General features: G+C 50.0%; 1 protein-coding gene across 1 annotated transcript in view; it reads left to right on the forward strand.

Annotated features, from left to right (window-relative positions):
* Positions 1-1,134: 1,134 nt before the first annotated feature.
* The window catches only part of KYNU (kynureninase), a 74,059-nt gene continuing 54,226 nt past the window's right edge, over positions 1,135-20,967 (forward strand). The window contains exons 1-3 of the mRNA XM_064166247.1: positions 1,135-1,324; positions 8,129-8,249; positions 17,437-17,519. Of these exons, the coding sequence (XP_064022317.1) occupies positions 1,156-1,324; positions 8,129-8,249; positions 17,437-17,519 (373 nt within the window). The 5' untranslated portion in view covers positions 1,135-1,155. The remainder of the gene's footprint in view (positions 1,325-8,128; positions 8,250-17,436; positions 17,520-20,967) is intronic.

Consider the following 20,967-nt stretch of genomic DNA (forward strand, 5'->3'; position numbering starts at 1 on the left):
CTGTGATTCTGTCATCCTATCACTACAAGCCTTTGTAAAAAGTCCTTTCCTGCCATTCTTGTAGCCCCCCTTCAGGCACTGCTCTAAGCTCTCCCCAGAGCTCTCTTTCTCAGAGAGAAAAAGCAGTTTAGTCTGTTGGCTCGGTGCTGGATGTTATGTACTCATCTGTCCTATTTCAACCTATCCTTGAGAATTTTCCTGTTGCAAGCAAAACTCCTGAGACTGCTAAGGCAGAGAATGCAGTGTGATCTGACCACAGAGTTCCTTAAATTGAGGCAACCACCATGAAGCTGATTGAGCCCCTTGACTGCCTTCAGCACCAGAATGCAGCCGGCATCAGCGTCCGAGTCCTGCCCTGGAGTACAGAGCAGGTCTCATAAGTTGTCTTTGTAGATAGGTCTGTGAAGCCAAGTGCAGAAATGCTGCCTTCAACTCCAGCATTACACTCACAGGATGGTTTTTCTCATCAAGATCAGTGAGCTTGTAAATGTTGTGGTTGGCTTTGCATGTTCCATTCCAAACTCTGCTCTGTCATGTCTGTAGCTCGCCCAGCCCCAACAGAGCTAAACCGAGTTAAGCCACCGGGATTTTGGGTCCTTTGCCTGCCCTCTGTAGCCTGCTGCTCTGCCCTTGTGGGTGAGCACAACTGGACAGGAGCACCCCCTCCTATCTGTGAGCAGGAGAGCTGAAAGCAGCCGAGCACTGCACAGCCTGGGAGCAGCTTTGGCATAGCTGTGCACCTGCTATTTTTAGGAGTGCAGGCTGCAGAAACAACAATGCTGCCTCTGGCTTTGAGATCTCAAAGCTGTGAATGACAATTCAGAGTTTGTAACTGCTGTCAGCTCTGCTGGGAGAACTCAGGAGCTGCTGGTAGGGCTTGAAAAAGGGAAGAGTGTTACCTCTGCAGGGGTGGAGGGGGAAGAAAAGCCTTTGGGGGTTCCAGCAGTGTGTTGCCTTGGAAAAACTAGAAGTGATCACTTTCACCATTCTGTTCAAACCCTTCACTTGCTAAAAGCTTTAAATCAAGGCAGGTTTGGGTCCTGAGGGAGGCAGCTTTAGTGGCTGCTTATCAGCCACCCGTGAATATGCAAGCTGCATACTGCAGAGGCTAAGCTGTGCCCTTTCCCGTTTTAGGTGGAAGCGAATGACCTGAAAATGAATCCATCTTCTCCTGTGCTACCAGCAACCATCTTAGAGCAAACTGCCCTGCAGCTGGGATGCAGTCCCACAGACCAGAAACTTGCTTCTCACTTAGATGAAGAAGATGACTTGAAGCACCTTCGTGAATGCTTTCATATCCCCAAAGTCAAGGATCTGCCTCCAAGTAAGAATTAGAACTATAGTGGTGGTGGTGGTGGTGGTGGTGGTGGGGGTGGGGGATTGTGAGAGCTTTGCATCCTCTGCATGTGCTTCTCTATGGAAATCATTGTTGCTTCTGAGGTAATTGAGCAACTGCAGTCACATCTGAGCACAGGATGTCCCTGGTGTTGCTAAATCAATCCATCAGCTTGTTCCAGCTCCAAAAGCTTTGTCCTCACATTCCCATCCTGAATAACATGTGAGGATACAGGACTTAGATGGTGCTTATGCTGTCACTCAGCTTCTTGGAACAATATAGGGACTGATTGAAAATTACAGGCAGAAGCATTTCTATCTGATGGTTTGACACAGCAGTGCCACTTGCAGGAGTTCAGAGCAGTTGCTTCCTTGGGGTGATGTAGTTTGGGATTAATGCGTGGCACAGTTGACTTGCTAGAGGGCAGGGATCCATCCAGAGGGACCTGGACAGGCTGCAGAGCTGTGCCCAGGCCAACCTCATGGCATTCAGCAAGGCCAAGGGTAAGGTCCTGCAGCTGGGTGGGTGCAATCCCAAGCACAGCTCCAGGCTAAATGTGGTGAATGGCTGAGAGCAGCCCTGAGGAACAGGCCCTGGGAGTCTGGGCTGATGCAAAGCTCCACAGGAGCCTGCAGTGTGAGTGCAGCCCAGACACAACCCTGTGCTGGGCTGCAGCAAGAGCAGTGTGGGCACAGGGCAAGGGAGGGGATTCTGCCCCTTGGCTCTGCTCTTCTCAGACCCCACCTGCAGTCCTGGCTGCAGTTCTGGAGTCCCCAGCACAAGCAGCACATGGAAGTGTTGGAGCCAGTCCAGAGGAGGCCACAAGAGGCTGAGAGGGCTGCAGCAGCTCTGCTGTGAGCACAGGCTGAGAGAATTTGAGTCTGCAGCCTGGAGAAGGCTTCCAGGAGACCTTGGAGTGGCCTTGCAGGATCTGAAGGGGGCTACAGAGGGGCTGGGGAGGGACTATTGACAAGGTCTTGTAATGCCAGGATGAGGAGGAATGAGTTTGAACTGGCAGAGGGGAGATTAAAACTGAATGTTAGGAAGAAGTTGTTTGCAGTGAGGGTGGTGAGACACTGGCACAGGCTGCCCAGGGAGGTTGTGGAGGACATAATCATAGAATGTGATCAAAGATCCTTTGCCATCCTGGTTCTGTGATACTTCTGAGGCAGTTACCATTGCTTCCTTTCCATTCTCCATTATTTGTTTTTCAATTACCATGATATTTAGACTCCAAGGTTGCTCCTGCAGGGTTGTTTTTTTCCTGCAGTTCCTATAATACTCCTGAGACTGGATATGTTTTAGTGAAGATCAGCAGACTACAAAGCCACCCCTGCTGAGCAGCACAGAGAACCCATCACTGAAGGTGATGCCTTGATAAGGCACTTAGTGCTGTGGTCTGGTTGACTGGATAGGGCTGGGTACTAGGTTGGACTGGATGAGCTTGGAGGTCTCTTCCAACCTGCTTGATTCTATGATTCTCCTCTGCCCAATTTGAGGTGGTGGACATTTTTTCCCTCCTCTTTCCCCCCTGTCTCTCTCTTCCCTGCTTCAGTTGTCATCAGGAGCAGCTTTCCTGCTGAAGAGCCAGCAGGGGTGCTACTATAGAGATCTCTTTTCCATTGTGTGCAAGTGTCACAGAGGCAGCTCTCCCCTGACACTCATCTGAGTGCAGGAGCGGCTCCTAGGTAAGGTGCTGCTGAAGAGACATGTCAGTACAGATATTAGCCAGCACATGTGCTTTAGCTATTTGCATACAGTGAGGGCTCAAGGAGAAGCCTGAACATGAGAACATCCATGGGAGACAACCCTAAGATGAGGTCCATGAACATGTTTAGGAAGTCATTACAATGGTTCTGCTTGGTTATCAACTCTCAGCCTGTCACAGCGGTTAATTTGTGGTGGCAGGCAAGGGGAAGCCATCAGCAGACTGGCAAATATTGGAGCTGTTAGGTGCAAGCTTGCGAGATGAGGCTTAGGTGAGCAAGTAAGATGACAGCAGAAGATTTAGAGCAAGGTTTGGATCTCCAAGGATCACAGGCTCACAGGATGCCAGGGACCCAAATTGGTCATCGACTGCAACCCCCCTGCCAGAGCAGGACCACACAGTCTAGCTCAGGGCACACAGGAACACATCCAGACAGGCCTGGAAAGGCTCCAGAGAAGGAGATCCCACAACCCCTCTGGGCAGCCTGTGCCAGGGCTCTGGGACTCTTCCAGTCAAGAAGTTCCCCCTTGTGTTGAGCTGGAACCTCCTGTGCTGTAGCTTCCATCCATGGCTACTTGTCCTATCCCAGGGAGCAGTGAGCAGAGCCTGTCCCCCGTGTCCCCCCCCTCCTGGCCCCCAGCCCTCAGAGATTTATGAACACTTATTAAATGCCCTCTCAGTCTTCTCCAGACTAAGCAGCCCCAGGTCCCTCAGCCTCTCATCAGGCAGTGCTCCATCATCCTCATAGCCCTCCCTTGGACCCTCTCCAGCAGATCCCTGTCCGTCTTTAACTGGGGAGCCCAAAACTGAAGGCAGTACTCAAGATGAGGTCTCATCAGGGCAGAGTAGAGGGGGAGGAGAACCTCCCTTGATCTGCTGGACACACTCTGCTTAATGCACCCCAGGGTCCCATTGGCCCTCTTGGCCACGAGGGCACATTGCTGTGCCATGGATGTTCTCCAGCAGCACTCCCAGGTCCCTCTCCACAGGGCTGCTCTCCAGCAGATCACCTCCCAGCCTGTATTGCTGCAGTTGATTACTGCTCCCCAGGTGCAGGACTCTGCACTTGTCCTTGTTGCACCTCATTTGGTTCCCCTGTGCCCAGCTCTGTCTGTCCAGCTCTTGCTGGATGGCAGCACAGCCTGCAGCTGTACCAGCCAAGCCTCCCAGTTTGGTGTCAGCAGCAAACTTGCTGAGCAGACTCTGTCCTCTCATCAATGGCAGTAAAGTCTCTTTAACACTTTCTGTGTGCTCTGTAGGGAGAGGGCAGCAAGGACTGGGTGGTAGGCAGGCAGGCAGGCACTGAATCACCGATCTGATTGTGGCTGGGACTTGTGCTCTGTCATCTTGTAACGCGAGAGAGCAGCATTTGGGTTTCTTGGGAATTAAAAGATGTCCCAGAATGAAAATGTGGAGCTGTATTTCTCTGAAGAAATGGTTTAAGGTGGTGGTTAATCATAGAAATTTGGCTCTTTGTTTGGAGGGATGTGAAGGGGCTGCAGGAAGGTGTGGGAGAGATGATCTTTTATCCTTCAGCGAGGGGTAAGCCTCAAATAGGTATCAGCAGGTTCAATCCTTTCTTTCTGACTAATAAAGTCATTGTAGTTCTCCCTTATGGACTCAATAGTTCTGAAAGTAAACTTCCTTCTTGCCTTCGAGGTTTCAGAGGTAGAGAAATGCACCTTTAATGCAGACAAATGGCTGTACTGAGTGTGCAAGATAATGCATGTTATTAGACTGGACCAGTTTGCATAGCTCTGAGCAGATGTGAGCATCACTTACATCTAATTCATCTTAATGTAAATTGCAGTTCATGTGATTTTATTTCTTTCTTTGTTTATATATTTATCTATCTATCTTTTTTCTTTTCCTTGCCTCTTTCCTCCCCATCCCTCCCTCCCTGCCCTCTTTCCTCCCCATCCTTCCTTCCCCTATTCAGGAGCACATTTCAATGACTCTCTCCTGTTTGTTTTGCACCAGATGATTCCATCAGTTGTACTGATTTCCTATTTGAGCATTTCAATACCTACTGCATGCAGCTGCAGCTCCTCCAGAAACCACGAGAAGAGAGGGTAGAGTCATCTGGGGGTTGACAAGTGCTGGTCCTAAGGAAACCAGTGTGTTACTATGAGAGCTGTGACAGTGACCAAAGAACTGCTGAAGCCCAGCAGTGTGCTTGTCAGAAAGGGCTGTGAAATGCTGCAAGTGCTGCAAAGGACAAGCCTGGTTTGGGAAGCAGCAGTGGTCCAAAATGAGTCTTTTAATGATGTGGGGGAGAGGGAAGGATCAGGCAAGTCCTTCTGCTCCTGTGCTTAGCACTGCTCAGGCCAGACCTTGAGTACTGTGTCCGGATCTGGGTCTCTCAATTTAAGAAAGATGTTGAGGTGCTGGAAGGTGTTTGGAGAAGGGCAGCAAGGCTGGGGAGGGGCCTGGAGCACAGCCCTGTGAGGAGAGGCTGAGGGAGCTGGGGGTGTGCAGCCTGCAGAAGAGGAGGCTCAGGGCAGAGCTCATTGCTGTCTACAACTGCTTGAAAGAAGGGTGTAGCCAGGCAGGGGTTGATGTCTTCTTTCTGGCACCCAGTGACAGAACAAGAGGACACAGTCTCAAACTGCACCAGGGCAGGTTCAGGCTGGGTGTTAGGAAGAAATTCTTACCAGAGAGAGTGATTGGCATTGGAATAGAATGGGCTGCCTGGGGAAGTGGTGGAACCCTCATCCCTGGAGGTGTTTAAGAGGAGGCTGGATGGGGCACTGAGTGCCATGGGTTAGTCAATGAGAAGGGTTAGGTGCTAGGTTGGACTCGCTGATCCTAGAGGTCTTTTCCAAGCTGGTTAATTCTGTGTGAAAAGGACAAGAGTGCAGCCCAATAACATGAAAGAATATCCCCAGCAACAGGTGTAGAGGTACAACTTTGTCAAAAGTGCTGCTGCCATCTCTCTCCAACAGTGACCCTAAGGGCTGCAGGGCAACAAAACAGAACTTACTTATAATCCCTTAGGCTGGAGTGTGAAGAGTGTGAGTGAACCTGGGCTCAAATTCTTGAGCAGATCCTTCTGTCTGTGCCCAGCGAGGTGGGACTGTTGTTTTTTCTTGATAGGAAGAGAACTGTTAATAGAAGCAATTTAGGAGCATGGATAATATTTATATCTCTCTGGTTTCATTCATATTAGACTAGAGATGGAAACCAGAGGCACTATCTGTAAAACAGATTAGGCAGAAATTGCTCTCTGACTTATGCTTTTTAAAAGCTTCTAAAGCTTTAATTAAGAAATTACCCAAGTTGTCTAATCTCCTGAAAAATGTGTGTCTGCTGAAGTTCAATCAAGTTGATAATTGTTATTGCACAATCACAGAATATCAGGAGTTGCAAGGGACATTCAGAGATGGAGTCCAACTTCCCAGCCAGAGCACCCAGGAACCTCCAGGCTGCTGAGAGTGTGCAGCCTGGAGAAGAGGAGGCTCAGGGCAGACCTCATTGCTGTTTACAACTACCTGAAGCCAGGTGGGGCTGGACTCTTGTGCCAGGCACCCAGCAACGGAACAAGGACACAGTCTCAAGTAGTGCCAGGGCAGGTCTAGGCTGGATGTTAGGAGGAAGTTGTTGGCAGAGAGAGTGATTAGCACTGGAATGGACTGCCCAGGGAGGTGTTGGAGTCGCAGTCCCTGAAGGTGTTGAAGCAAAGCCTGGCTGGGGCACTTAGTGCCATGGTCTGGTTGATTGGACAGGGCTGCCTCAGCAGATGAGAGCAGAGCAGATTTAGGCTGGATGTGAGGAATAAGTTCTGTACCATGAGGCTGCTGGAACACTGCAACAGGTTGCCCAGGGAGGTGGTGGAGGCTCCATCCCTGGAGATACTCATGGTCAGGCTCGACAAGGCTTAAAGCAACCTGCTCTACTGGAGGGTGCCCCTGCTGACTGCAGGGGGGCTGCACTGGGTGACCTTTGGAGGTCCCTTCCAACCTCAACCCGTTCTACGCTTCTACAGCTGGATGCAAATGATGTACTACTTCTAGAAGGTCACCAGCACTCATCCCTCCAAGATGTCTAACAGGAGAAAGCAGAGCAGAAGGCAATGTTTGGATTGATAGATGCTGGCATGGGGTAATTAGATTGTTCAGAGCCTCACTGGAGCTATTATTTATACATTTCTCCGCCTTGCTTTTCTCCTCATCACTGAAAGGATTTGTCAACATAGATTTCCTCCTCCTCTTCAGACGATGACATGAAGTGCAGCCCACAATATATGCTGACAAGACAAGAACCTTTGAGGCTGCTTTAAGATATTCTGTGCAAGGGCTACATTTTTTTATTGCACTCCTCTGGACTGGATCCAACAGTTCCATGTCCTGTTTGTGCTGGGGGCTCCAGAGCTGCACACACTGGAGTTGCACATTCTGTGCTTCTGTCATCCACAACCTCCCTGGGCAGCCTGTGCCAGTGTCTCACCACCCTCACTGCAAAGAACTTCCTCCTTACATCCTGTTTTAATCTTCCCTCTGCCAGTTCAAACCCATTCCTCCTCATCCTGGCATTACAAGACCTTGGCAATAGTCCCTCCCCAGCCCTCCTGTAGCTCCCTTCAGATCCTGCAAGGCCACTCCAAGGTCTCCTCCAAGGCTTCTCTTCTCCAGGCTGCAGAGCCCCAACTCTCTCAGCCTGTGCTCAGAGCAGAGCTGCTGCAGCCCTCTCAACATACTGGTGGCCTCCTCTGGACTGGCTCCAACACTTCCATGTCCTGCTTGTGCTGGGGGCTCCAGAACTGCAGCCAGGACTGCAGGTGGGGTGTGAGGAGAGCAGAGCCAAGGGGCAGAGTCCCATCCCTTGCCCTGCTGCCTACACTGCTCTTGCTGCAGCCCAGCACAGGGTTGTGTCTGGGCTGCAGGTGATATCTATCTGTATTTGTTGTGTATATTGTAAATGGTGCCACTCTGTAAATGCAGCTTCATTCTCTAACTTCCAGCCAACTGAGCTAGTCTGGGGAATTCTTAGATGGGGGAGAGGGCAACTCCCAAACCTGCACACAGTGCATGAGGTTGTTCTTCCCTGGGTACAGGACTCTACAATTCCCTTATTTCTCTCCACAGCTGATCTGAGCCTGGTGAATGGAGAGGAGAGCTGCATATACTTCATTGGGAATTCTCTTGGGCTCCAGCCAAGGAAAGTTAAAACTTACTTGGATGAAGAACTGGACAAGTGGGCTCGAACGTGAGTACACCACAGGGCATGCAAGACCCTACCTTGTGCTCCGGGGAAGGGAGAGGATGAGCTGAGCTCTCCTCCAGGTAGAAGTCAGCACTGCTATCTGTTAGACTGACATGCTGGCAGCCCAAACATATCTTATCTCCTTTCCACTGATTCTCTTCCATTCTTGTGTTTGTCTTCGGTACAGTGTCAGATTTTTATTTTATTTATTTATTATTTTAGTTTTTTTTGTGCCTCAATAATTAAAACATCTGCAAGAGAAGAGCAGGCAGCATATCTCTGTAGGAGATCCAAGCACCTTCAGCAGTGCTGTCTAAAGGGGAAATATGGCAGGTTGAGAGAGGTGATTCTGCCCCATCCCTGGAGACATTCAAGCCAAACCTGGGGCCCTGAGAAACCTGATCTAATTGGAGATGCTCACTAAGAGGGGGGTGGACAAGAAGACCTTCCAACCTAGTGCTTTCCATGATTCTAAGCCATCAGGAGAGAGGAAGCAATTCTAGGAGGCTGTGTTCCAAACATACAGCTGGGACCCAAACAGTTTAACCAGGGCAAAGCAGAAAGTTTAACATAAACCACTGAATCCAAACTGAAGCCAGCAGAAACCCACCACAGAATCCTGCCAGTTGCAGATACACCTGAGGCAGCTGAGAAATCCAGGGTGAGGTCGAGCTGAGTTTGGACAGAGCTATTTAAGCTTGAAGAAGCTGGTGAGAGGGGTGGGCTGCTGGGAGTGCCACAGTAAAAAGTGGCTGGAGGTGCACGAATGGATGCTTTTGTTCCACTCACCAAGGATAACTTTGCAAAATCATCTGTGCCATTGATGAGAGGACAGAGTCTGCTCAGCAAGTTTGCTGCTGACACCAAACTGGGAGGCTTGGCTGGTACAGCTGCAGGCTGTGCTGCCATCCAGCGAGAGCTGGACAGACAGAGCTGGGCACAGGGGAACCAAATGAGGTGCAACAAGGACAAGTGCAGAGTCCTGCACCTGGGGAGCAGTAATCAACTGCAGCAATACAGGCTGGGAGGTGATCTGCTGGAGAGCAGCCCTGTGGAGAGGGACCTGGGAGTGCTGCTGGAGAACATCCATGGCACAGCAATGTGCCCTCGTGGCCAAGAGGGCCAATGGGACCCTGGGGTGCATTAAGCAGAGTGTGTCCAGCAGATCAAGGGAGGTTCTCCTCCCCCTCTACTCTGCCCTGCTGAGACCTCACCTTGAGTACTGCCTTCAGTTTTGGGCTCCCCAGCTAAAGACAGACAGGGATCTGCTGGAGAGGGTCCAAGGGAGGGCTATGAGGATGATGAGGGAACTGCCTGAGCACTGCCTGATGAGAGGCTGAGGGACCTGGGGCTGCTTAGTCTGGAGAAGACTGAGAGGGCATTTAATAAGTGTTCATAAATCTCTGAGGGCTGGGGGTCAGGAGTGGGGGACAGGCTCTGCTCACTGCTCCCTGGGATAGGACAAGTAGCCATGGATGGAAGCTGCAGCACAGGAGGTTCCAGCTCAACACAAGGGGGAACTTCTTGACTGGAAGGGTCCCAGAGCTCAGGCACAGGCTGCCCAGAGAGGCTGTGGAGTCTCCTTCTCTGGAGCCTTTCAAGGTCTGTCTGGATGTGTTCCTGTGTGCCCTGAGCTGGATTGTGTGGTCCTGCTCTGGCAGGGGGGTTGGACTGGATGATCTCTTTGGGTCTCTTCCAACTGCTGATGTGCTGTGATCCTATGATCCAGTCCTAGGTAGTAACTGTTACCAGCAGAATCCTGCTCAATGGCTTGTGTGTTGGCAGCTTGGAATTTGGTGTCTGGGGCTTAGATGACTAAGTAGCAAGAAGCTAAGAAATGGCATGCAAATGAGGCCCATCCTTCAAGGCAGCACTGATAGAGATTCTGGCTCTTGTATAAATTGGTTTATCACGTTCTCTGTGTGTTGTGCCTTGGGACTCCTCTCGCATAGCTCCTGCACTTGTCTGTTTAAATGGTTTTCACTGCTTAGAGCTGAATGCAAGAGTGAAAAGGAAGATGACCTGGTAGCTGGTGTCAAGGACAGAGAAGCTCATAGTTTTAGCTTTGCATGGTGATGGCAACTCTATTAGAGTAAGGCCTGGAGAGAGAGAGACCTTTTCATGCACTTCTTTCTTCTTATGTTGCTCCTTGCAATGTCACTGTCCCCTTTTTTCTCCACATCACCTTTTCATGGTGCATAATAGCTTTCACAGAGCCACAGACTCACAGCATTAAACGCCTCTGAGATCATCGAGTCTGACCTAACACCTTCTCATTAACTAACCCATGGCACTAAGTGCCTCATCCAGCCTCCTTTTAAACCTCTCCAAGGACAGGGACTGCACCACCTCCCTGGGCAGCCCATTCCAATGCCAGTCACTCTCTCTGCCAACAACTTCCTCCTAACATCCGGTCTGAACCTGCCCTGGCACAGCTTGAGGCTATGTCCCCTTGTTCTTTTGCTGGGTGCCTGGCAGCAGAGCCCAACCCCACCTGGCTACAGCCTCCTCTCCTCTCTAACACTTACCCCTTTAAGACCTCTTCTGGCTTTGTATTCATTCTTTCCACATTTCTCAGCCCTCTCTTCTGCTAATGTGTAAAGATTCTAATTTCAAGCCACTAGCATCCTTCGTATGGATTAGAAAGGAGCATTTGAGACTTCATCTTTTTTTCTGTTTTGATTTCAGCTAAATCAAAGATTTAGCGAGAGAGGGGCAGAAAGGGAAGAAGAGTTCTCTCTTCCATGCTTAGCCTAGAGTAGCCAGTAGTCCAGGTGTCTGAAACATAAAAAGACCCAAGTTCAAGTCACTTGTTTGGTTGGAGAAAGGCCAGTAGGTGCTTGTTGTTCCCTTGCCCCCACCAGTGCCATTTAAGTCATTAATGTGTTTTGTTGAATCCTCACTGCATGCAAACATCCTCACTGCAGCCAGCACTGCCTCTCGCCTCCCTGTAACTCATTAAAGTGGAACTATTGAAACAGAAGGGAGTCTGCTGGAGCCAGTTGTTGTGCTCTTGTAAAAGGCTGGCAGGGTGATTGTGGGGTGGAGAACCTGCTGGGAGGAAGTCTCGGGGATCAGAGTGAGTTAGTTGAGCAAAATGAAGATTGAAAGGAGAAAAACCAGTAAGATCATTGACGGTGAATGTTTCAGGGGGGAAGCAGAAGGGTGGGGGGAAAAGGAGCCACTTGTGCTGAAATAATGTGCTGGTACAGTAAATATGAATCAAGAGTTAGTGAGTTGAGCCTAGAAGCAAAATGCACATGTATGTAGTGTTTATATACAGTTAATATATGTTATTTATATGCATATGTATATATATATAGTTTATATACATAAGTATATGTGTATATTCTTTCCATACATACACGCACACATATTTAAACCATAGAATCACAGGATCAACCAGTCTGGATAGGGCTGGGTGATAGGTTGGACTGGATAAGCTTGGAGCTCTCTTCCAATCAACCAGACCATGGCACTGAGTGCCTCATCCAGGCTTTGCTTCAACACCTCCAGGGACGGTGACTCCACCATCTTCCTGGGCAGCCCATTCCAGTGCAACCCCCAGCTCCCTCAGCCTCTCCTCACAGGGCTGTGCTCCAGGCCCCTCTCCAGCCTTGCTGCCCTTCTCCAAACACCTTTCAGCACCTCAACTTCTCTCTTGAATTGAGGAGCCCAGAAATGGACACAGCACTCCAGGTGTGGCCTGAGCAGTGCTGAGCACAGGGCAGAATAACCTCCCTTGTCCTGCTGGCCACACTGCTCCTGAGCCAGGCCAGAATGTTTGGATGTCCTTGCAAGCATTGAAAGAGTCTGGCAAGAGGCTTCAGCTATGCACACAACAGGCAAAAGAATCTCCAGGGCTATAGAAGACTTTGTAATCCAACACCTGCACTAGCAAGGACTATTTTCAGTGAGTGAACAGATTTCTTTGGGTTTGTGTACTGGACTAATCCTGTAAGATACAGCAGCTCTGCAAATGGGAGTGCACATCCCTGGAGGTGTTCTAGAAAAGCCTGGATGAGGCACTTAGTGCCATGGTCTATTTGACTGGCCAGGGCTGGGTGCTAGGTTGGACTGGATGAGCTTGGAGGTCTCTGCCAACCTGGTTGATTCTCTTTGGCGATTCTATTGTGTGATTTGGCCGTGCTGTGTTTGGCAGACCTCCTTCTCCTGCCATTGGGCAGGAGTCACCCCTGTGTTGTGCCTTTCAACAGGTTGTATGCTAGAGCTGTAAATGTCTCCTTTAATGCCCTGGGCTTTGCATTTGCCTTCAATCTACTGCTTCTTAGAGTTCTGTTTGTGTGGATATGTCTGCCTTCCTTTTGGCTAGGTCTTTTCTTGGAACCACGTGGGAACTTCAGAGCCTGCACTGGCTCATTAAATACCTTGCATCATTTTTTTTTTGCAAAGGAGCAAGAAGGAGATTTCCACTTGCAGAAGATTCCTGAAACTGGCAATTAATTTAAATCCCTTTTCTCACCACATTTGAAACCCTGGGATCATATCAGCAAATGTGTTTCTAGCTCCTCGAGTGAGCTTTAAATCAAGCAGACCTCGGTGAATTAAAGTGCTGATTTCTTGCCAAATTGAAAATAAAATAGTAACCAACTCACAATTAATTTGTGCAAGGAGGAGCTCTCAGAGGGGCTTGAGCAGAAGCTCTGATTGTCTGCTGCTCTGGGATTTGAGGGGACACGTTTTGCTCTCGTTCATTTGGGTATAGAATCAACCAGGTTGGAAGAGACCTCCAAGCTCATCCAGCTCAACCTAGCACCCAGCCCTGGCCAAGCAACCAGACCATGGCACTAAGTGCCCCAGCCAGGCTTGGCTTCAACACCTCCAGGGATGGCGACTCCACCACCTCCCTGGGCAGCCCATTCCAATGCCAATCACTCTCTCTGGCAACAACTTCCTCCTAACATCCAGCCTATGCCTTCCCTGGCACAGCTTGAGGCTGTGTCCCCTTGTTCTGTTGCTGGTTGCCTGGCAGCAGAGCCCAACCCCACCTGGCTACAACCTCCCTTCAGGTAGTTGTAGATAGCAACGAGGTCTGCCTTGAGCCTCCTCTTTTCCAAGCTGAACAACCCCATTTACATCTCTCCTGCTACTTAGGGTACAGTGGCAACGAAATGAGCCCTGGGCTCTGTGTGTGTGTGTCTGAGGGGAATGCCAGAAGCTTTACCATCGTGTCCTTAGAGATTATTACCCCAAGTGCCTACCAGAGCTGAGAGAGGGGTGGCATAATACAGGGAGCTATAAATTCTCTGAGGCAGAGCAGAGAACTTTACAACTCCAGTGTAATAGGATGTATTGTGCCATCAGCAAAGGCTACAGACTTTCATGTGATTAAAATAAAAGAGAAAAAAAAAGGGGGAGGGATGAGCTAGAATATGCCTTTAACTACCATTTTAGCTGCAATAATTTTTGTCTCTTGGCATTTATATTGGCCATCAAGAGGGAGGCAAGCTGGAAGCTATGCCCTAATAATAATAATAGGAATAATAATTAATGCTGGCTCCCTTCTCTTTTCAAGAGGCTTCGGTTTCTGTGCTGCCTCCTCAGGGGGAAATATTCTCACGCCCAAGGTCTCCTCTCTGTTTTCCTGATCGCTTGGAAATTTGCTCTGAAATGTCCTTAGCCTCCGCGTGCTGGCAGGGGGAGCTTTCTCCAGTAAATTCCCATTAGAAGGACGCTAATGGCTATAAAATCAGAGCAAGCTAATGAAAGAGAATCCCATCGGTAGTTAGGGCTGCTTTCCTCCTCCTTCCCCCCATCTCATCAGGTTAGCTCTCCTCTTTCAGAGATGCGGATCCCTTTGCGCAGGGAACCACTGGAAATGTTTGGGTGGCTTTTGCTTTTGTTTCGCTTCTGTTGTGGCCAGCAATAAGGAGGCAAATGAGCAGTCAGTGCCTTGCTGTCTGTGACCCCGACCCCCTGGCCCGGGGAGCACAGCTGCGGGACAGCCCGGCGGAAGGCAGGAGCATCCCTGCCCCTCTGTGGATTTTCTCCCCCTGCCCACCTGCTGCCTTTGTTCCTCAGCTGGGAAATGTCCTTGTCAATGTCTGGCACTGCCCCACTGCTGCCAGCGAGGTCTCATCAGAGAGCAATTCGGGAAGGAAGAAAAGCAGGCAGGTAGTGTGGCATGACCTGAGCTAAAGGAGGGACTGAGGTCCTCCTCCTTGTCTGCCTGGAGCTGGACTTGTTGAATATAGGAGGTTGTTTCATCTTTCAGAGCTGTTCATTTGTACCCCTGCCTGCCTTCAGCAGGGCAAGGGAGGGGATTTTGCCCCTTGGCTCTGCTCTCCTCACACCCCACCTGCAGTCCTGGGGGCAGTTCTGCAGCCCCCAGCACAAGCAGGACATGGAAGTGTTGGAGCCAGTGCAGAGGAGGCCACCAAGATGCTGAGAGGGCTGCAGCAGCTCTTCTCTGAGGACAGGCTGAGAGAGTTGGGGGTCTTTGGAGCCATGAAAATTATTAGGAAGTTGAACATCTTCCTTATGAGGAGAGCCTGAGGAAGCTGGAGTTGTGCTGCTTGGAGAGGAGGACACCAAGGCGTGACCAAGCCTGGAGCCAGGCTCTGCTGGGTGGTGCCCAGTGCCAGGCCAAGGGGCAGTGGTGGAAGCTGAGGCAGAGGAGGGTCCATGTGCAGCTGAGCAGGGATTTTCTCCTGTGAGGGTGGCAGAGCCCTGGCACAGGCTGCCCAGGGGGGCTGTGCAGTCTCCCTCTAGTGGAGACACTGCAGAACTGCCTGCATGTGCTCCTGGGCCATCTGCTCTGGGGGATGCTGCTCTGGCAGGGGGCTGCACCAGAGAATATTTCGAGGTCTCTTCCTGCCCCTGACACTCTATGATTCTGTCTGGAGAAGAGAAGGCTTCCAGGAGACCTTGGAGTGGCCATCCAGGATCTGAAGGGGGCTCTAGGAAGGCTGGGCAGGGACAATTGACAAGGTCTTGTGATGCCAGGATGAGGAGGAATGGGTTTAAGGTGGCAGAGGGGAGACTGAAAGTGAATGTTAGGAAGAAGTTGTTTGCAGTGAGGGTGGTGAGACACTGGCACAGGTTGCTCAGGGAGATTGTGGAGGACAGAATCACCAAATGTGATAAAAAATCAGGACCAGTTTGGATGAGACCTTGAGAGACCTGTTCCAGTGGGAGGTGTCTGCCTGTGGTAGGAGATTGGAACTGGATGATCTTTGATGTCCCTTCCAACCTAAACCATTCTGGGATTCTATGACCTATGCTAGTCCAAAAGCAAATAGTGTTTTGCAAGGAAAAGAGGCATGAAATGGTTAACAGAAATGGTGCCTTTTGCTGCAGCTCTTTTCTTTCAGGACTGTGGTTCTTTTGGAAACATCCCTGGCAGGCATGAGTTAGACCCAAGTCAATCAGAAAGGGTCTGACCGTAAAATATCCAGGTAATTTGTGTGGGAGATAGAACAAAATTCTATCTGAGCATGGAAAGTAGGAGCTGGGGAGGGAGAAGCAATCTTTTAAATAGCTTGGAGCACGGGGGACTGGCTGATAGTGTCACATTCACCCTTCTTCCCCATGTCTTAATCTACCAGATGTCTTCTCCTGATTTTAAGTGAATATGTCCTGCCTGTTCTTCTTAAAAACTTTCACTGCTTGTGGTTTGTTTGAGTTTGGGGTTTGTTTTGTTGTTTTTCCTACTGTTTTGGTCCCTGTTTCAAAACCTGGTCTGCCTCAGCCACATGAAGCCTGGCATTTCCTACTCCACAAGTACCCCGTGGTGCTCAGCAAATATCAAAACCATGCAGTGTGAGATGAAAGCCCAGAGCAAAATTCCCCTGGATTAGCACCATAATTAACTTTCCTCAATCTGCCTTCATTTGCATTTAAATCTGTGCTCTGCATCCTGCCTGTTTAGGAACCTTTGCAGCTGCTGTAGATGTATCAGCGCTTGGTGGCTGCCTTAGCAGTTTGCTCCTCTGCCGCATTTGAGGGAAAGAACTGCTTCAGCTCACTTAATCCAGACCCGAGTGTACATATCCATCACTCCAGAGTAGTGACACAGTCAGGTTTGAGGTGCTGGTGTGATCCACTGTAGACAGGAACAGCTTGCAAAATCAAGTTTGTAAGTGCCCTCTGTCAGACCCAAAAGGCTTTGTGCACACTTAGATCTGGAATGATTTGGCAGGGAGAGGAGAAGCAATAAAAATTAGCAAGCAGCTCTGTTTGGGCAGGTGCTTCCCTGCATATCCATTAAGAACCTGCTGCTTTATGCAGAAGGGTGAGTTCAGACAGGAGATTCAGGAGAATGGGAATTGTTTCTGACAAGAAATATTTCTATCTGGCAGCAAGGCAGCGCTTGAGCCTCCTATCCTCTGCACCCTGCCATGTTCGGCTGGAAATGCTGATGCAGCAAGTCTGCAGGGTGCCCCAGCTGGGGCTTGCAGGGTGCCATCCTACACCAGGCACCCCCCTACCCCTTTCTCACAGAATGTCAGGAGCTGGAGGGAACCTCGAAATATTCTCTAGTGCAGCCCCCTGCCAGACAGCACCCCCCAGAGCAGATGGCCCAGCAGCACATGCAGGCAGTTCTGGAGTGTCTCCACTAGAGGGAGACTGCACAGCCCCCCTGGGCAGCCTGTGCCAGGGCTCTGCCACCCGCACGGGAACATTCCTGCTCAGCTGCACATGGAACCTCCTCTGCCTCAGCTCCCACCACTGCCCCTTGGCCTGGCATCAGGTATCACCCATCAGAGCCTGGCTGCAGCCTCCTGGCACTCACCTTCACATATTGATAGGCATTGATGAGATCATCTCTCAGTCTCCTCTCCCAGCAGCACAGCCCCAGCTCCTTTAGGCTCTCCTCGTAACAGAAATGTTCCATTCCTTTCAGCATCCTCCCAGTGTGCCTTGTTGCCAGAGGCTTCTTGTACCCATGCAGCTACTTCCAGAGGGCTTGTGAAGAAGGTGCGAGGCATTACGAGAGAAATCTGGGGAGGGAGTGGGTGGGGAGCAAAAGAAAGAGTTTTCAAACAACTCAGAACTTGTCAGGAGCCAAGAAGCTTTGATGAGCTTTAATGACATGATGAAAGTGCTGTGCTCAGCTTAGATGAGTCTCCTCTTCCCTCAGATGTGGGCTCTCCAAACTAGGTACGTTCCTTACGCTGTTCCCTTTGGGTCATGTCTGTGTTCTCACCACCTGCCCCTTCCTTTTCAGAGGTGTTCATGGCCACTTCAATGGGCAGCGCCCCTGGGCTCTGGCAGATGAGTGCCTCCTGGACCTGATGGCTGGGCTGGTTGGTAGGTGTGAACAACTAAAATGTTGTTCCCTGTGTTCTTCTATTTTAAACTAGCCTGACTGCCTTTTGCATGCACTACTTCTTAAAGGCTGCAAGTGATTTAAGAGATGAATGTGTGCAATAGCATATGAGCCTATGTATATCATGGAACTAACTGCAGCAAAGGGTGTCTTGGAGCATCATAAAGCACTTGGTCTAACACATGAAGCCCTTTGAAAGGGCACTTGGCATTACCTATTCTCAGCCTCTCTCCTAGAAGTGAAAAAATGACCTTTCCCCTTGGAAAATTTATTTCTAGCTAGACATTTTCTGCTTTTCCTCCTTTCCCTGGCTCTAAATCCAGCCTCATATTTGAGAAGTGCTTATGTCAATGAAGCAGATAATTGGGGCAGGACCTGCTATTTGTAAGCTCCCATTACCCTGCCGTACCCCCTCGAGGAGGCTACAGCACTGCAGCACCTTGGCAGTTAATGCATCTGCTTATTCTGGAGATTGAGAAGGAGCCCTGGAGACTCCTCCTGGTGTGCTTGCCAGCCATGGAATTAGTTGTCTGAGTCGGAATGCAAATTTCCTCTGTCACCTCTTACTCTAATCTGTGTGTACTCGCCGAAATATTCTTTCACTGGGACTTCCTTTGAGCTGCTGCTGTCAGAAGTGGGAGGATAAATGCTCTTGGCAGGGCTTCTCGCAGCCCCTCGTTCTCCCCTACCCTTACAAGCACTGTCGAGGTGAGGGTAGTGGATTGCTGTGAGATTTGGCCAATATTTTAACTCAGCTGCTGAAGGTAACTGTCAATCCTGACTGTCTGGACTGAATTATCACCCGTTCAGTTGTGCCTTCACTGAGGAAAAATATTGTGTGTTAAGCTGACTTGCTGTGTCCTAGATATTGCCTGGTAATTTCTCCTCCAACCATAGACAAGGCTTTAATCAAAAAGTTAAAGAGTTTTTCTTCAAGAGAGGCAAATGGGGTCTGGGCAGCACAGTCACAGAATTAACCAAGCTGGAAAAGACCTCTGGGGCCATCGAGTCCAACCTAGCACCTAACCCTTCTCATTAACTAACCCATGGCACTAAGTGCCTCATCCAGCCTCCTCTCAAACACCTCCAGAAATGGAGACTCCACCACCTCCCTGGGCAGCCCATTCCAATGGCAATCATTCTCTCTGTGAAGAACTTCCTCCTAACATCCAGCCTGAACCTGCCCTGGCACAGCTTGAGACTGTGTCCCCTTGTTCTGTCCCTGGGAGCAGAGTCCAACCCCACCTGGCTACAGCCTCCTTTCAGAGACACCAAAGAATGTTTAATGATAGAGTTATTTATAGATTTATACAGAGAGTCACTTCCTGGCTTCCAGTGCTTGAAGGGATCCTGCAGGGAGGCTGCAGAGGGACACTTGATAAGGGAGTCCAGCAATAGGACAAGAGGGAATGGTTTGAAGCTGAGGCAGAGCAGGGCTAGAGTGGAGCTGAGGAAGAAGTTGTTGAGTGTGAGGGTGGTGAGAGTGTGTCCCAGGCTGCCCAGGGAGGCTGTGGCTACCTCCTTGATGAGTGTGTTGCAGGCCAGGTTGGATGAGGCTTTGAGCAGCTGAGTGTAGCTGAGAGCTGTCCCTGGGCATGGTGTGGAGGTTGGAGGGGATGAGCTCTGAGGTCCCTTCCAACCTGAGCCATTCTAAAACTCTGTAAGAAGCTTTAGGCAGAGACATTATTGTTCATTCCTTTCAAAGGCAAGCTCAGAACGTTCAGCCCTTGACCATCACAGAGCATGGAAGGGTGAGAATATAAAGAGGTGAAGAGTGTGGCTGTGCTAACTGCTGCTGATGTAGAGATCTCTCTAGTCTGACTGGTCATTCCTGGCGTGTGGATGTTCTTGTTCTGGTAGGGCATAGCTGGGAAGCTGTGGGCAGATGGAGAAATATGACCTGTCACACATCTGACTTGATGCATAGTAAGGACTTTTAAACTGGAAACCCTGAACTTAATTAACTGCAGGGTGGAGAATTTGTCTTATGAGACTGGGAGTGTAGTCATCATATCTACTTTCAGACACTTAAATCAGGCAAGTAACAGGGTAGACCGTCAGTGCTCTTCACAGGAGGGGAGATGAAAGCCAGCATCCCCCAAAGGACAGCTTGAAGCACCTGAGTTACCAGCCTTCTGTGCATCACCTTCTGTGAGGCTTTGCAAAATGCACTACCACTGCTCTGCTTGCAAAATGTGGGCCCCTGTGCACTCCCTGCAGGGTGCCAGGCTAGGCAGGGCACTGACCTCCTCCAGGGCTGCTGCCAGGGTCAGCTTGGCCTCAGCTTTAGGTTAAGAGTCAATGCAGAAAGCAGAGAGTCAGGCTGGGATATTTTTTCCCTTAGCCATCTGTCTAGTGGAGGCTGCCAGCCTGCATTATAATACTTGTCTGAAAGTATTCTGGGGGTAAGGAGAGACAAATGGGACCTTTGCTTAAACTTTCTCTCCTTCCCTTTCCCCCTCAAGCCTGGATTGAGATCCAGGATTGCCCCAGCCTAGATGTAGAGCCTTTCATTTTGCCTTATTGAACCTCATTAGATTCCCCTTAGACACCTGCCCAGGTGCCTCGGGATGGCACCCACCCTTCAGACCTACCACCCACACCACAGTATTGCACTTTCAACTTTCTTCTCTGGATTTTTTTAACTTTAATTGAACTATAAATTGTACTCTGGGCTCAAATCTTCCCATCAGATTCACACACTACAAGTGTTTTATTTGCCAAATATCACAAAATCCTCACAGAATCCCAGAATGGCTCTGGTTGCAAGGGACCTCAAAGCTCAGCCAGTTCCAACCCCCTGCCAGAGGCAAGGACACCTCCCACTAGAACAGGTTGCTCAAGGCCTCTTCCAACCCGGTCCTGTACACCTCCAAATGGGATCTTTGATCCCATTTGGTGATTCTGTCATCCACAACCTCCCTGGGCAACCTGTGCCAGTGTCTCACCACCTTTGCTGCAAGCAACTTCTTCCTAACATCCACTTTCAATCTTCCCTCTGCCAGTTCAAACCCATTCTTCCTCATCCTGTCATCACAAGACCTTGGCAATAGTCCTTCCCCAGCACTCCTGTAGCCCACTTCAGATCCTGCAAGGCCACTCCAAGGTCTCCTGGAAGCCTTCTCTTCTCCAGGCTGGGAGAATGTTATTTATGATGAAGCAGTGTTTGCCATTGAGGTGTAGCACTGAGTATGTGTGTGTTGTGGTCTGGTTCTTCATGGAGAGAGTGATTGGCATTGGAATGGGCTGCCCAGGGAGGTGGTGGAGTTGCCATCCTTCGAGGTGTTGAAGCCAAGCCTGGCTGGGGCACTTAGTGCCATGGTCTGGTTGATTGGACAGGGCTGGGTGATAAGGTGGGCTGGATGAGTTTGGAGGTCTCTTGATTCTATGATTCTGTCTCTAGAGCTTTCGAGGTCCCTTGCAGCCCCT

This window comes from Pogoniulus pusillus, chromosome 2 (assembly GCF_015220805.1).
Source record: "Pogoniulus pusillus isolate bPogPus1 chromosome 2, bPogPus1.pri, whole genome shotgun sequence".
NCBI classification, from domain to species: Eukaryota; Metazoa; Chordata; class Aves; order Piciformes; family Lybiidae; genus Pogoniulus; species Pogoniulus pusillus.